This window comes from Equus przewalskii, chromosome 27 (assembly GCF_037783145.1).
Source record: "Equus przewalskii isolate Varuska chromosome 27, EquPr2, whole genome shotgun sequence".
In the NCBI taxonomy this organism is placed as follows: Eukaryota; Metazoa; Chordata; class Mammalia; order Perissodactyla; family Equidae; genus Equus; species Equus przewalskii.
The window spans coordinates 37,260,489-37,277,386 of NC_091857.1; the positions used below are offsets into that span (position 1 = coordinate 37,260,489).

Consider the following 16,898-nt stretch of genomic DNA (forward strand, 5'->3'; position numbering starts at 1 on the left):
GATAACCGAATACAGCGGGGGCCCGGCCAGAGGCGGAAGGAAGACACCCTTCATTGCTGCTGGTGGTGGTTGTTTTTTCTACAAACAGTTTTGAGACAATCAGAAAATCCTTGAAAAGGATTTATAGATCAGGTGGTAGTATTGTAGCACTGTTAATTTCCTGATTTGGAGGGGCTATATAGGAGAAAGTCCTTGTTTTTAGGAAATACACACTGGAACATTTAGGAGTCCTGGGGCACATTGTCTGCAACCTACCCAAATAGATGGATGGATGGATGGGTAGATGGGTAGATAGGTGGATGGATGGACGAGTAGATAAGTGGGTGGGCGGGTTGATGGATAGACGGGTGGATGGGTGGATGGGTGCGAGATGAGAAAGAAAACAGAATGATCAGGCCAATGAGATAAAATGTAAAAAACTGAGAAATCTAGGTGAAGGGTACCCCAGAGTTCTAGGCACTATTCTTATATTCTTTTCTATAATTTGTCATTATTTCAAAACATAAAGTTAACAAATGAAAACAAGAACTATAAACTTAGGAAGAAAAAAAAAACCTTGTGTTGGGAGCTTCTTCCACCAAGACTAGGTCAGCTCCCCGCTGGTGCACAGTGTGGAAGCCGGGGTCCAGCCTTCCACCTCCTTCGTGCCCCCACGTCACAGGCAAATTCAGTGCATACGGACCGCCCTTACCCAGGGCATCTCCACACCACAGAGGACCGTCTCAAACCGCTGGTTTTCAGAAGTCAGACGACTTGAGCTCATTTATATGAAAAAGCAGTCTCACTGACTTCAAAAAAGTAGAAGAGTACTTTGCTTTATTGACATCAAACAGAACTTTTTTTCTTCTACGCGTTCTATATAACAGTAGCACAAGGGAGTTAAAAGCAGGAGGCATATTAAAACATAGCCACTTCTAAGCAGTCTGGATATTTCCTATCATAGAAAAGAAGTACCCTGCCCACAGATTCACATTAACATACACGGTACGTTAACATCAATCTCGGTACCGCACGCCGGGCCACGGGCGTGTGTGCGTGCGGGGTTGCAGGCTGCAGCAAACTCGCGAACAACAGTGTTCGGGGGGGGCACCACGTGGGACACACGTGACAATGAGGAATGAGGCTAATCTAATCTTTTACAGCCAGGAGTGTGCGGGGGTCTCCGGGAGCCGCCTGGGGGGGCTCCTGCGTGGTGCGGCCGTCTGTCCGGCAGGTCAGACACGCCCGTGGAGCCCCCACAACAGGGGCGTTCAGCACAGCCAGCCAGCCGACCGAAAATCAGAGCTGGAAAGAAACCGACGAGGAAGGAGGTTCCTCCACCTCGGTAATACTGTTTTTAGTCCAAAACTGAGGTTACTGGCTCTGGAGTTCAAAAAGCATTTTATGCCGTAAGAACGGAACGAGAGCAAGAAGATAGGCGTGTGGCCGCCCACGGGGACTGATGGAAGGACACATCTGGAGACCTAAGGGCTGGTAAGATAGCCGTTTTTTGTTTTAAAAACCAACCTTATTAATTCATACTCATTCCTCACAGACCAGACTATCCAATGATCTGAACATTTTGAACAGGTTTAAAGCAACAGTTGATACTGTGTTCATCTAGCAGAGATATTCTATTAAAACAAGAATCCCACTAAACTTTCTGGAACAGGCTGCGTGCCCTGCGGCCGCACATGAAGACAAAGGGCAGCTCCTCTGGTGTCTGCCTCCCCAGCTGGGGCCCCGAGCAATCATTAGGTGGCTCAGCTCAGGACAAGGCAGACCCAATCCTGCCCGCGGTTTTGTCACCGAGGGGCCAACATCAGGAGCAAGGAGCCCAATGAAATGACTCCGACCCATCGTCCCTGACACCGGGCGCACTGAGGGGTGGACGGGTCACACATCCTAACCAACTTCATCCAGGGGGGAACACGCCCAAGCAGACGCCCGGCACGAATCAGGAGTCGGCAACCCCCTGCCTCTTGACAGCCCGCTCGGTCAATGTTCCGCCAGGCCACTGACAAATGAGCGAAGCTGACCAGTGTGGTGTCATTCCGTCCCCTCAGGGGAACATGACGACGGGACAAGAACCCCGCACAGGGCCCCGGTCTCCGTGGGCAGCAGACTAGGTCTTGCTCCGCCGGAGAAGTGTGGCTGAGGGGCTGTGGCTGCCCTGGAACTTGAGGCTCTGCAGGTTGACGTGGGCCCCGTGCTTGAGCAGCGTCTCCACTGTCTTGGCGTGCCGGCCCTGGGCGGCCAGGTGCAGCGCGCTGAGGCCCTGCTCGTCGGCCAGGTTGAGCACGTCAGCGCTGACCAGCTCCTCCACCACCTCCGAGTGCCCGCTGGCGGCGGCCAGGTGCAGCGCCGTCTGGTTCCGGGGCCCCCGGGCCAGCACATCGGCCTTCTCCTCCACGAGCAGCTTGACAGTCGCCAGGTGCCCGTTCCGGGAAGCCAGGTGCAGGGCAGTGCAGCCCTCCGCGGTCACTGCCTCCCTGCTGGCGCCGCGATGCAGGAGCAGCCTGGCGGTGCTCGTGTGCCCCGTCTCCGCGGCGACGTGCAGTGGTGTCTGCGCGAGCAGGTTGCGGACATTGATGTCGGACCGCAGGTCGATGAGGATGCGGGCCACGCGGTAGTGCCCCCGCTGGGCGGCCAGGTGCAGGGGCGTCCTCCCGTCCAGCGTCTGGGCGTTCACGCTCACCCCCGGCTGTTTCGCCAGCAGCTTGACGATGGGCAGGTGGCCCTGCCAGGCGGCGTAGTGCAACGGCACCCAGGCGTCCTTCCCCTGCAGGCCCACGTCAACACCTCGGCGCAGCAGGATGCGCACGATGCTCTCCTGCCCGTGCTGGCAGGCCACGTGCATGGGCGTCCGGCCCTCGAAGTCCACCTCATTAATGGAGGCGTTCTTCTCCAGCAGCAGCCGCGTGCTGCACTCGTCCCCGTTCTGGGCCGCGAAGTGGAGGGCCGTCCACTGGTCCTCATCCGTGGCGTTGATGCTAATCTTCCGGGACAGCAGGAGCTCGACGACGCCCCGCACCCTCCTCTCCACAGCCAGGTGCAGGGGGGTGGAGCCCTTCCTGTTGGTCAGGTTGGGGTTGGCATTATTGAGGAGAAGCCACTTGACACACTCCTCCTGCCCAGCCTCCACAGCCAGGTGCAGCAGGCTGGCGCCACCGTCCAGGACCAGATCAACGTCCTGGGGCTGCAGGATCTTCATCAGCCTGCTGGTGTCCCCGTTCACGACGGCGTCCACGAGCTTCTTCTTCTGGACGTCTGTTGTGCCGAGATCTGCGGGCAGAGCAGACGCAGGGGTCAGGAGAGGCTGCTTACCTGCAGGTTCCCCCTGAGGCCCGGCTGGTGTCCTAACGGGGCCCACACCTCCCCACGGCCGCCACGTCACTTTTCACCTGAAACTGCTTAAGTCTTGTGCTGTCTGCACTGATTTAATCTTGGGTCTAGCGGGGAGGGGGAGAGCTTGGGCAGGTCAGTTAACGTCTCCAAGGTGCTCTTTTGTCAATTTGCAAAACAGAAATCATTCTGGCCATCCTGTAGGGCCGTGATGAGATCAAGAATGTAAAACTCAGGCCCCTGCTGGTGCTCAGAAATGGCAGTGATTACCAACAGGAAGGGAGGGAGAGAGGGAGGGAGGGCACAGACCGGCGCAGCCCCAGTCCACCTGAGAGCTAGCAGCTCCTACCTCAGCGACACCCCTCCAGGGCCCACCTGCCTGCTCCCAGCCCATCCTCCAAATGGTGGTTCTCGTCCCGGCAACACCACTAGAAAATTTCCTGCGATAACCCTCAAAGGACTGAGTCTCCGATTTCAGGAGGACCCTTATTCGCCATGAAAAGGGTTTTTAACATAAAAACTCTCCTGCATTGTCTAGAGTCCTGATTCACATTGAACAATATGCCCTCGCAAGAAACACTGCCAAGGGGACTTGCCTGGGAGGGCGGGGTGCTGGGTGGAACTAAGAGAATGCCATCAACCCAGTCTGGACCTGGTGTTTTTACTGTGACTTCTGAGTTGGGCCAGGAATTGATCCTCCCTAAGTAGGAAGACGTCATCCAGACAGAAAGTTCTACATCTTTCTCCGAGGGAGACGGGGTATTTCTTTCCTTTTATCTCATCTTCATGGCTTACCTCCCATCTGGCTGTCCAGCCACAGCCTTCCCCATCTCTGTGTCTCCGTCTTTTCTCAACCCTAAATGCCCTCTTTCAGCTCAAATTTTCCACTCTGAAAATCCCAGGAGGCCCACAGCATCCGGGAAAAGTGCTCCCTTCCTGGAGGAATTCCTCGATTCGTCAGGAAAAGCAAACATCCCCTCCTCCTGGTGTCTGCACCCCTTCCACGACCCTCCAGCACCGGGCCACCCCTGCAGTGCAGCCCCGAGCATGAGCATCTGTCCTCCCCTCCCAGGGCTGCAGCCTCCTGAGAGGCAGGACGTGACCGCAGCCCATCCTCGCAGGCAGCAGCGAGGGGCTACAGTAAGCACCAGCCCCCACACCCAAGGACCAGCGCTCAGGGCAGGGAAAGGGAAAAAAACACCCTCTAAAAAGAAAACCTATCAAAATTAACATCAGAAGACAGGATGAGCTAACTGAGAAGGGTCCCACCTAACAGGCAGCATAGAGACATATAGATGGGACCAGAGTCTAATAACCTCCCAGGATAAGTCACCCCTTACAATGCACAGCTGTAGTAGATGGGGACCCCAGAAACGAGAAAGCATGGGGCTATTTACCCAGCACTGTCTGAGAAAGGGGTGCAGGGCTGATATCAACAGAGAGAGATCTCCAGGGTGTGGGGTTCAATTCACCCACTGGGCTCCCTTGATGCAGCTTGGGGTTTTCAAGCTGCAAACCTGAGGTTGAAGCCTGCACTGGGTGTGGGCACAGGTAAGACCCCCCTCCCCCCACCACGCACAAGCAGGTGCGTGGCCCCATTCCCTTACACTTAAGTGACACCCCACAGAGCTGCCCAGCCAGTGTCCATCTGTGCTTTGTGCTCAGTGAACTAACTATGCCACTGACCCCCAAAACCAATTAGTGAAGGGAGGGAGAAAACAAAGAATTACTGTGTGGTCAAGAAACGGGGTGCCTGATCCTTTTTAGTCGCTCACGGACACCACACACCCTGCCCGCGGCCCCCCAGCCCCATGATGAAGCTCATTCTTCCCCAGGGTGTGGGGTCCTTGCTCACCGCCCGTCGAAGGCTCCCGCTCAAAGGACAAGGACAGCGACCCTCTAGAGGAAAAGGCGGAGTCGACGGAGGACACCCCTGAAAGCCTCTTGCCGCTGTTGGCCGAGGGCAGCTTGGACTCCGAGGAGCTGCGGCTGAGCTCTTCCGGGCCCTCGAGGGTCTGAGAGATGCCGGAGTCCAGCTGAGACAACAGCTCGGAGAGGCTGCAGTCGGTATCGAAGGTCGGGGCAGAGGCTCGCTTGAGGGGCGCGGGCACGGGTGCCTGCAAGGACGAGCAGAGGGAGGTGGCTGAGACCCCATCCACGACACGAGCGGGGAGGCAGAGGAAGGAGGGTGGATGGGAGGAAGGAAGGGAAACATGTGGGTGCACCGTAAGCCAAGCAGGGGACTCAACTCCCCGTTACCATCCGCGCGGCGCCAGGGAGCCCAAAGACACCGCGCTGGGTCCACCAACGGAAACGACATTGAAAGATAAAGTGGACTTGATAAAAACGGCAAGTCCAGCATCACGCTGCCAGGGCCCCACCTGCCCGGTGGCATGGCACAGAGCGCCATCCGGACAGAAGGCAGAACACAAATAAGCTGCCTAAGCGTGACGCCTGAGTGCTGGGCTGTGTCCGCCCGGCACGGGTTGGCAGGGTGAGAAACAGAGGAGGGAGCCGGGTCCCTGACCACCTGCGAGGCCTCCGTTGAGCCGTGCGAGTCTGGCTTGGGGGCCGTGTGGACAAGGACAAGGAGTGGAGCCAGCTACAGGGACAACACTGGGCTCCAACCCAACATGGACCAACGGGACCCTCTCCAAGGGTCTCTCCTGACCGCTGACGAGAAAGGTGGATTTCTGGTAAGTGACCAGAATCCGTGGGTAACTCATTCTTCAAGTTCACACCCACTTGTCCCCAAATCCTCCCTCTCCTTGGGAACTGCCCCAACTTGCAGCACTGACTCACAGGCGCTCGCTGGGTGCCTTCCTTTTTCCTCATCGGGGGCCAGCTCGCCTACCTCGGCACCTTTGCTCCCCAACCTCACACACACGCCCCTCCATGTTCAGACGCTGAGTGCCCCACAGAGGTTTGCTTAGCTCCCAGCCTAACGCCAATGGCCTGGGACAAACGCCAGCACCAGAGAACACGTCAGGAAGTCAGCTTCTCAGGCTTCACCCAATGAGTCTCATTACCTTACAGGTATTGGGTTAGGCCTGGCGTAATTTCTTATCACATCTTACGTCACCGGTGTGGCACTCAGGGAACAAATCATTTATGAGCAGTTAAAAAGTGCCAGGCCCCCAAGCCATGAGTGCAAAGACCCCCAGACCCCACACCCACTCCCCCAACCGGGCCCAGCAGGGGCCTCCCATCCCCTGCTGCAAAGAGCAGCCAATGGCGGCATCGTAACGCCCAGCACAGGCCTGCACTGTTCATTTGTGACCACAGCCAGGGTGGGGATGGTCGCAGTTGGGCAGAAAATGACTCTGGGGCCACCGAGGGTGGCCACAGGACCTGCCCTCCTGCCACCAAGCACAGGACTCCCAAGACTGGTTCACCAGAGCAGCAAGCACGTGGCCGCCTGGCACAGGATGGAGCTCAGATGGCAGGTCTGAGCCACAGAACAGGGGTGAGGGGTCCAGGCTGGCAGGGGAGTGTGCAGAAAGGAGAGGCCCGGGGTTCGGAAAAGTCAACCCGAGGCCCATGCAGCAAAAAGAACGCCTGCGGGCGATGCCCATTACCTCGCTCTTGGGCGCAGGCGGCGTTTTCACGTCCAGATCTCGGGTCATCTCTTTCACCTCCTCGTCAGGCTTTTCACACAGGTCCTCGGTTTCAGAAGTAATTTCTTTTGGGGAGAAAACGAGAAAGGGCACGTCACTCGGAAAAGGACTCGTGAGTACAGCTCTACTGAAACGTGCAACCTTGGGGATGGAAGAAGCAACACCCTAAGGGCACACGTCTTGGTGGACTCGGTCTGCACCGCAATTCCCACGCTGCTGGCCCCCCGCTGAACTCACAGACAATCGCCTGGGGCCTCTGAATGGGCCAAACCAGGCCTCCCACCAGCAACCATCTGCAGGGTCAGACTCAAGCAGGAGCCACGCTGTTGCAGTTTCCAAAAATCCTCAGGGAAACATCAGGGGACCATCTGCCAGACCCACCAGCCGGAGTCCCCCTGACGGCCAGGCTGCCAGCACCCAGCACCTCATTCAGGTTGTTTCCCTGAGTATTGCTGTTTTGTTTTGTTTTTTTGCTGAGGAAGATTCACCCTGAGCTAACATTTGTTGCCAATCTTCCTCTTTTTTTGCTTGAGGAAGCTTGGCCCTGAGTTAACATCTTGTGCCCATCTTCCTCTATTTCGTATGTGGGATGCTGCCACAGCTTGACTGATGAGTGGAGTAGGTCCATGCTCAGGATCCAAATCCGTGAACCTGGGCCACCAAAGCAGAACATGCAGAACTTTGACCACTTGGACAGGGGCCAGCCCCTTCCCCATGTGTTTTAAATGCAGTGATCGTCTTCATTTTCCTAAGGATCATTTTTCTAACCAAACAACACATCTGTTCCATGGGGACAAGACCCCAAGAGAAGTGCAAAGGAAGCCTCAGGCCAGCAGTCACAGCAGTCCCTAAAAGGCACATCGCTGCCTCGGACCCTGAACCACCAAGTATGGGCCCCTCCGGGCAGCAAGCCCAGCCCCGGGCGGGGGGTAGGGGTGAGCGGCTGGAGCTGACCACGCAGTTTCTGTCACGCCATCCCAGTCCTGAGGGCTGGAGGGCCTCAGGCAGGTGCCAACCTGTTCGTGCAGGGCTCACCTGGGTGCACATGTCTCTGCACAGCCTTCCCCATCCAGCCTCCTCCCCACCCCATCCTGGTCATCAACTCTGTCCCCTGTGACACCAGCAGAACAATCTAACAGCAACATTCCAGGGAGCCCCGAGGCTGGGACCCCTCGGGTGGAGCGCTCACCTTGGAAGGTGGGCCGTTCGCGCGGATCCCCATGCCAGCATCTCTGCATGAGGCGTATGAGGTTCCCACAGGCGCGCGGCCTGGGTCTGCAGACGGGCGGCAGCTCCGGGCGGTGGCCCTTCACCACTTTCACCATAATGTGCAGGATGTTCTTCTCATCTGCGAAGGAAACACGCCCGCGTCAGCACAGCTCTGCGGGGCTGGGGGCCGATTTCTCACCTCCGGGAGGAAAGGACGAGGAGCGCGCAGAGTGAAGCCCTCAATGTTCGTCCCCTGGAGCACTCCCCACCTGCACCCCACCACCGGGAGACCACGTGACTTCCTCTGCAAAGCACAGAGCTTTCTTTCATTCCTAGTCTTACAGGGCACGTGTGTTCTCTATTTTCCAGGTTTTAGCAACTACCTCTGATCTATCAAATGAAATCAGTGCATTGTATCACAGAGCAGATCTTTCTGGGCATGGAACTTAAAGGAAAACCGAGTTCAAAGGAGGAAAACATCGAATGAGACATGTTCCGCAGTGGGCAGTGCCTGCTGAAGGGAGAGGACACTTAGAAATCGTGGAGCCACATCATCCAGCCCCCAAGTGGACCCAAGCTCCCTGCAATGATGGACAAATGCCTGAATTCTGATGCCTACCTCTCCTCGGGGCACACAAATGGGGGCCTTTGCGCCCCACAATTCATAACGTGGGACCCCACCTGTCCTCCTTTCTAAACTCCATCACAAGCACGCCTGGACTCATTATTGCCGTCATCATCATCATCTTGGTCACAGACTGGGGGCGAAGGTGACCCTCGATGGGCCAGATTTCTGCTCTGCTCAGCCTAAAACCACACTGTCCATCAAGCTGCGTCTGAGCTCCTCATTCCCAGCAGCCGTCCGCAGCCGCACGGTTCCCAGCACGCCCACACGGGGTACCTCAGCGGGCAGCAGACGCAGAGCAGCAGGTGCGGGAAGTTGGCCCGGAGTCCCCGACGGCTGCCAGGACTGTATTCCCATGTTTTGTTTCACTTTCCCGTTAAACCTTGTGCAATAACCATCTGAGGTATCTACACATTATCTCCATGATAACTCAAGACGTCCAAAACCCAGCACGCCCTCTCAATAAAATGAAAGTAAATCCAACACCTGCAAGGCTTTCTACTGCCGAACACAGATGGAGAGAGTTCACGAGCCTCCTGTTCCTGCACCCTGCACTCCCCTATCTACCAAGCCACAGAGCACGCAGGCCTCGCCTCTTGGCCTTTACATCGTGAACCTGGCCTCAGGTGTTGCATCCGTCAGACAATTTCACGTCAGGCTGGCATGCTGCCACGCGGAAAAGAATTCAGACCACAGACCTCCATGGAGGAGGGCAGGGAGGGAGACGGGGGATTGGTGGGAAGACAATGGAGACACAACTCTACACTGGCCCCAGTCTGCACCTCAACCAGCAATGGACACCCAGACCTGGGGGCCATGCATTTACTCTGATCTGCATTTTTACGTATTTTTGGTCAAACCAGAAAATATCATGAGTAGCCCAGAGACGCCTGTAGAGGAAAAGGGAATCTTTCTCCAAAGAAGTGAAGAAGTGGTTGACTTTTACAATAAACCAAGTCAAGGCAGCAAAGCTTGGAGGACAGAAATCAGAACAGCTGCTGCCTGGAAGGGGGAAAGGATGCTACAGAGCTCGAGCCAGGTGGTGGCAACCTGGGTGCACCCGTGGGTGTCAAAATCCACTCCACGATTCTAGAGACTGGTTGCCCGACCATGTGAACGTACTTCACATGACTGAACTGGACGCTTAGAAATGGTAACGATGGTCAGTTTAATGCTATGTGTATTTTACCACAATTAAACATTAGAAAATTAAATAAAAGAAGGACTAGCTAGGAAACAATCACAATGGGCAAATCCAGAGACAGAAAGCAGATGAGTGTTGCTAGGGGCCGGCGGTGGGGGAATGGGAGTGACTGCTTAATGGACGTGGGGTTTTCTTCTGGGGTGATGAGAATGTTCTGGAACTAGATAGTGGTGATGACTATATAACACTGTGAATGTACTTAATGCTGCTGAGTTGTACACTTCCAATGGTTAAAGTGATAAATTTTATGTGATGTGTATTATATCTCACACAACACAAGAATTAGCTGGCACCTAAAAAAATAATCCAGTGAACAGACCCCTGCAGACCGGTGCCTTTTCCTGGATGGGAATGACACCACAGGAGCACTTTGTCAGCATATACAAAAGCCCACAGTGAGGTGGGCTGTGGGTCTCCATGTGGACCTCTTGGGCAGGACAGAGCAGCCTCACCACAGGAGAGAGTGCCCTCCGCGGCTCCAGGAGAGCCGGACCACTGCCCCAAGTCCAGGCCACTCACCTGCAAATGGCTTCTTCTGGGTCAGCACGCCCCACATCACGATGGCGAAGCTGGAAGGAAATCGGGCACGTCAGTGTCTGTGAACCTCTTTACATAAGGTCACGAGATCTCACGCTCAGCCACAAGCTTGAAGAAAACCACTCCAGTGTCTTGGAGAGAGAGATGACACCAAGACTTTCTCGTGAATTTTTTAAATGAGCAAACACTCTTATTGTGGGTCACACCACATCCATAGCTCAGAGGCTAAACAGACAAAACCCCGCCAACTGAGACCTAAGTTCCAGCAGCATGAGGGGTCCCCCAGAAGGATGCTGCTCTGTGACTAGACCATCAGCTCGCGGGAGAACGCCCATGCCTCCCGAATTCACCACTGTCTTCTCGCAAGCACTGAGCCTCAAAATGCTGACTACAGCTCTGGGTGTTGCGAGCAACCTGCTCACGGAGATTCCATCAGAGGGCTACTGAAGACAGCACACAGCAAAACGAGGTGGTGATCCCGCTGAGCCTCCCAAGGCCCTGTCTCGGTTGTTGGAAATTATCCACATATATGCGTAATATATAAAATCACTCGATACTACAAAAAAGAGCTCAATCTGACACTTTTTAAAAAAAAAAAAAACAAAACCAGGAGTGCACACCTTGAGCCAACACCCTGTGCCGAGTTGACGGTGGCTGTTTAGAGAGAGGCAAGAATTCTTCCTTGAAAATTGAAATCTGCAAGTTCAAAAGTTGAAACGCTCAACTCTAAAATAAACAGGGAATCTTATTGTCCCCAAACTCGACAAGCTGTGACTGGCCCCTGAAGATCCCTTCACCAGCAGACGTACAGCTAAAGCCCAGCTAAACACACACACAATGGTGACTGTCAAACCAGTCCACCGGGACTCCAGGCGGTGGGTGGCGATGACAAGAAAGCCAAGATCGAGTGCTCAGGGCTCAGGGTCACAGTTACCGTGTGTAAGACGAGAACCACAAGGAGGAGCTGAGGGCAGGCCCGCACACTCCCTCTCTCTGTTCTTCTCCTAGGAGTCTGAGTGACTAAGACCTTTACAATTTCGGAAAGGAAGGCATCGGATGACTCGTGGCTTATCCTCCAGGACATAAATCCCACGGATGGTGTTTTGTGAACAGTCCCCAGCGCGTCTGCACTCCTCTGTCAGAGGTAAGTGACACTTGGCAGAGTGAGATGCTGGCCCAGAGGGGACTGGATTTCAGAGAGCCCGAATCCACATGCATACAGACACGCAGACTGCTTAAAGCCGCAGGTTTTCAGCAGATAAGCTGTAAAAACCCACGTTTCTTAAAAATACTAGAGCTTTCACAGTGTGCAAGCAGCCAGTCTAGTTACATAACTGGCTCCAATCATTAACATTTTGCATCCTTGGCCAGCAGCACCCACAGGAGACAGCGGTCTCTTGTCTACCTGGGGTGGCCTGCAACCACCAGCTCAAAACCCCAAACCCTTTCATTTGGACTGAACCTCATGTCTGATGGCACCAAGGGGCCTCTGGGAAAAGCACCGCTCAGAGCATGAAGAATCGTTCAGAGCTTAAGAATCGAGGTACAAGCCCCCCGCGGGGCCAAGCACGCAAGGGCTCCGGGGGCTGCACACCTGTCACACACCTGTACACATCGTGCTTGGTGTCGAAGAGCCGGCTCTTTTCTCGGATGCGCTCTGGAGGGAGGTAGGCGATGGTGCCAAAGAGGCCGTCCATGCTGAGGTCGTGCGAGTGGGACAGCCCATTGCACTTGGCCAGCCCAAAATCGGAAATCTGTAACAGAGCAGTGGGAAGTAGGCTCAGCGAGCTGCTACTCTAGATGCTTTATTAACACCTCCCCTCTGCAGTGTTGGAGGGCGCCACTCCCCAACACGGCCGTACCAGCACAGTCGGGAATCAGCCCCTGAGAGCCATCACCTGAGCTCCCCCGGGCAGGCAGGCAGGCAGGCACAATTGGCTTAGAAAGAACGAAGCCTGAAGCCATCAAGAGCTTGATGCATGGGGGAAAAGGTGACACTTTAAGGAAGGAATTCACTAGAGGGAGAGAACTCAAGAAGAAATATAATCCTACTTCTGTCAGGCACAAAGTCTGCCATTGTGGTCGACAGCCCCCAAGGGCACGAAGGGAAAAGGCAGCCCTGAGAGTTCTCAGACAACACGTGAGAAGCCGGGTGCTAGAGCAGTGGTTACACAATCGCCCCAGCTGGGCAGGCGGGCAAGTGGCAGCAGGTTCCTTAAGGGGAAGTCCAAGTGCCTTAAAGGGAAGGGCACCTTCAGAAGCCCTTCAAAGCAAGCAAAACACACCACACAACCTGGTCCTCCATCTGCACCGTTCTGGGATCTAGACACTTGCTGGCTCCTTCACCAAATGTGCATCTCCTCCACCACAGGCCCACCGCCTGAGGGGCACCTGGACCCAGCTGCTCAGACCCACTCCTCCGCCTCCTCATCTCCTCTGGGCAAAGGTCTCCAGAAAGCTCCTGGAACCCATGATGGGGGAAGCAAGCCATCCCGGACTCCCCATGGGGCGCAGGCTCTGCCTCCAGCTCCCCACCTCCTGGTGTGAACCAGGCCCCCCGGAAGCCGCGTGTGTGGGATTGGGCCACACTTGCTGGCAGTAAGGGACTCAGGATGCCCATGGAAAATGGCCCCTTTGGATGCTCCTTCAAGGCTTACGGATTTTTTTAAGACTTCTAATTAACTCCGGGGCTCCTCCTCAAACACACCTACATAGGGATAGGAAACGGGGCTGAGTCAGGCCCTGGGTTCTGGGCTCACGGTGCCCATGGGTGAGCCAACGGCCTGGCGCCACCACCACGGAGCACGGGGAGAACTTAGGACTGGTGACTCGGTCCTTCAAGGGCTCTCTGATCACATCTGCTGGGAGGTGATAGGAAGGAAGCTCGCCAGACTGGACCCAGCTTCCACTTCTGCAGCCAGGCTGTGCCAGGACTGGCGTGGGTCTACAGAGTGGCCTGGCCCACTCTGGGCCCCTGGCAAGGTCTGTTCTCTGGTCTTCAAGAAACTCCTCACACTGGAAGGGACATCACCCCGAGTCTGCAGATCGGTAAAGCAGCTCGGGGCTGGGGAATCTCAAAACAAGTTTCAGCTCAAAACTCTCAGCAGCTCGAACCTTTAAAAAGATGGACTGGAATGCAGGGATCCTGGTACCCAGTGCCCCTCTTGCTGGCAGCTTTTTCTCTTCATTTCTGCCATTTTCAGACAAAGTCAGCCACTTGAAAATATATTTGGTGAAGGAAAATAAGCATGAATTCTATGTAACAGCTCTGGCATCAAAAAGCAAACTCGGAAATCAGAATTCTCTGATGGCTGCCAACTCCCCACCCTGCAGGGTGTCTGTTCCGTTCTCTCTCACCTGTCCTGCCCAGGGCCTGCCTCGTCTGCCCCCTGCTTCCTCGACAGGAGGACACCACACAATCCCTGGGAACAGCAAATGCCCTATAATTTACAAATGCATTTCCCTGTTAGCATCCGCCTCAGTAGTGCCCAGAGCTGAGCACTCACAGGTGCCCCCCAAGATGTGGGCCCTTCACCTTCCAGGTCCAGCTGGATGGGACTAACGAGGGGCATGGTCAGGGCTGTGCTGCCCCGGAGACAACGGCCATTTCAGACCCCAGGAGAACAGGACCCTCAGCATCCCTCTGAACATAGTCTGGTCTGAGCAAACTGGGCCAGAAATAGCCTGAGATTTTAAGTCAAGTTATCTCATTTTCATCTTGAAATGGGTTTACTACCACTACGTGAAAATTAATATTTTAATATTGATATTTAGTATATTTAATATTCATATCAAGCATCAATCGATTATGAAGCATCTTTAGTACACTTGGCAAAGCAGCTGGTTGCTGGGAAATTCTCAGTTCCGATCATCCTATCTAGGGACAGAAAGGGAGTCTTGAGAGGCACAAGGGATGGGGGTGGACTGACAACTGATGATTTCAAGATTTCCGATTACAGTTTTATTGCCTGAAATAACCACTGACTATCTGCCTAGAAATCCAGGAAGATCAACGGGGAGCACCAGCCGACTTGGAGCCTCCGCTGCCCCCCTGCCCCCAAGTCAACTACTTCTGAGAAGGAAAGAAACGTGTTATGCAAATACATTTTCTGTTTGTCTGCAGCCGTGTGAGGCAGTCACCTAGGCACTGCTGGTCCTGGGCCTCCAGGAGCTTGGGAAGCCGGGCGGGTGTCTGCCTCTGCCCGGTCATCACTCTGCTTTCTGTCCTCGGAGACCGGTCCACACAGGCTTTGCCCCCTCCCTTTCTCAGCCTCCCAGGATCCTTCAGAAAGGGCCACTCGGCTCCCTAAGGAGTCTCCCCCATTTACTAAAACTGCCCTGACGGGCCAGGCCTGCCAAGTCAGGTGTTTATAACACAGGAGGAAGAGGAACGCGTTCCAGCTGGGCAGCTCGAGAGCCGATGCAGAAATGACCGACAAGGAATGCAAGCCACCCGTGGGCCAGACAGAGAACAACACTCGTTTTCCTTTTTGTAGTTTTTTGGTGAGGAAGATTGGCCCTGAGCTAACATCTGTGCCAGTCTTCCTCTATTTTGTATGTGGGACGCCGCCACAGCGTGGCTTGATGAGTGGTGTGCAGGTCCGCTCCCCAGCTCCTAACCTGCAAACCCTGTGCCACCAAAGCAGAGCACACGAACTTAACCACTACGCCACTGGGCAGCCCTCAGTACTTGTTCTCCTAGTGAGCAAGTATTAAGTGCCTGCTGTGTACCCAGCCCTGCGGACAACTCCACAATGAAGGTTAACATCCTCAGCATGGAAAAGATGACTACCTACTGGCCACAAAAATACCTACACCAACGGCACCAACCCTCACCCAGCACTTCCCCGGGCCAGGCACTGAGCTAACAAGCACTTTCTCATCACGGGACCCCTTACAATGACAGAGAGGGATTACCAGCAGGGGACACAGTGGGGGAGGGGGCTGTGCTCCGAAGGAGGACACCTAGAAGAAAGATGTCACTGTGATCCTCTCAGGGACCCATCTTCCCCCCCAACCCCAAACATCCCACACGACGCGTTAGCAGAGCAGCAGAGAGAGTGGAAAGGGAATGAACTGAGATAAAAGCCCAGCCAGGCCAATGTCCACCTGTGACTCTGGAGAGACACCTCAAAGGGACATGGCTGCAGACACACCCGTCTGAGGATCTCGTGAGCCTCCCACGGTGGCCTCCCCAAGCACGTTCCAAGCATCCTCTATGACAACAGCAGTTCAGCATCCTTAAAGACGAGGGTAAGGCCCTCACGCACCCTCCATTCTAATCCGCCTATGCCTCCTGCTTGCCCTCCCCCCACACCCCAGAATTTCCCATGACTTTCGTTGGGCTGGTTCCTACACACAAAGGCTCTTCTCCTGCCCGCGCCCTCACTCCTGAGCAGGAAAGCTTGACACTCTCTGAAGACCCAGTCCCACCCAGTAACATCCCCCCAACCCCAAGGGGCTGCCTGGACACCTACTGCCCGCTACCCACTCTGCCCTCGTGACACCGAGGGCCACATGATATTTGTGAGCATCTCATATACAGCAGCAGGTCAGGGGGCTCTGGAGGCCGCAGACCCGGTTCTAACCTCTGCTCGATGACCTACAACTGGGGGACAGAGGCCCGTGCGTTAACCCCTGTGAGCCGCAGGCCCCCGCCCCAGGGAACCTTGCTTTGCAGACTGGGGCAGCTCCTGAGGTGGGGCCCCTGGCACACAGCAGGGACCTGTCATTATCTCCCGTTTCATGTATATATTCAAGTCTGAGACCAAAGGCTTCACTCTCCACGTGGTGACCACGGGACTGCACACTCCTAGTGACAACTCTGTGATGTTTTCAGGGGTACGGGACAACCAAGCGGAAGGAGGCAGGATGCCCTGGAATCCTGGAACTCCAGCACAGACTTGGGACCACCACAGTGCCGACTCAAACCAAACCTTCAGAGCTTGCCTCCGTTCTCTGGGTTTCCTGCTTCACTCAGCAGGAGAGCACTTCCGTCTTGCGCTAAAATCTTACTACTGAGGGACAACTTGTAACTACTGTCCGACATGAAAATGCACTTCCCCACCCACCCTGGGCTGGCTCAGCGGGCAGCGCTGCACCTGCTGCAAACTCCGGGCTCAGGGAGCGGCCGTGTGCATGTGTGCATGCCAGCAGGCCCCACCCCTCCTGTTACAGGTGAGGAAACTGAGGCCCAGCGAGAGCCAGGGGCAGAGCCAGGCTGAGTTCAGGCCCTGCCTGCTCCTCAGGCCAACAGGGAGGGGTCCTGCAAGCCGTGTGCAGCCCCAAATAGCCCGGTGTCAGAGCAGCAGCCAAGCCCCTGCTGAACCGGGAGGGTTTTGGGCCATCACTCCTGGGTCCTGCATGCACTCACAGGCCCACA

At 55.3% G+C, this 16,898-nt stretch overlaps 1 protein-coding gene across 2 annotated transcripts in view; it reads right to left on the reverse strand.

The window, feature by feature from the left end:
* Nucleotides 1–799: 799 nt before the first annotated feature.
* RIPK4 (receptor interacting serine/threonine kinase 4) overlaps nt 800–16,898 on the reverse strand; it is a 30,859-nt gene continuing 14,760 nt past the window's right edge. For both annotated transcript variants that reach the window (XM_070597916.1, XM_070597915.1), the window contains exons 3-8: nt 12,122–12,270; nt 10,499–10,548; nt 8,131–8,289; nt 6,903–7,006; nt 5,180–5,441; nt 800–3,264 (exon numbers count right to left, since the gene is read on the reverse strand). In XM_070597916.1, coding sequence (XP_070454017.1) covers nt 2,105–3,264; nt 5,180–5,441; nt 6,903–7,006; nt 8,131–8,289; nt 10,499–10,548; nt 12,122–12,270 — 1,884 coding nt within the window. In that variant the 3' untranslated portion in view covers nt 800–2,104. The remainder of the gene's footprint in view (nt 3,265–5,179; nt 5,442–6,902; nt 7,007–8,130; nt 8,290–10,498; nt 10,549–12,121; nt 12,271–16,898) is intronic.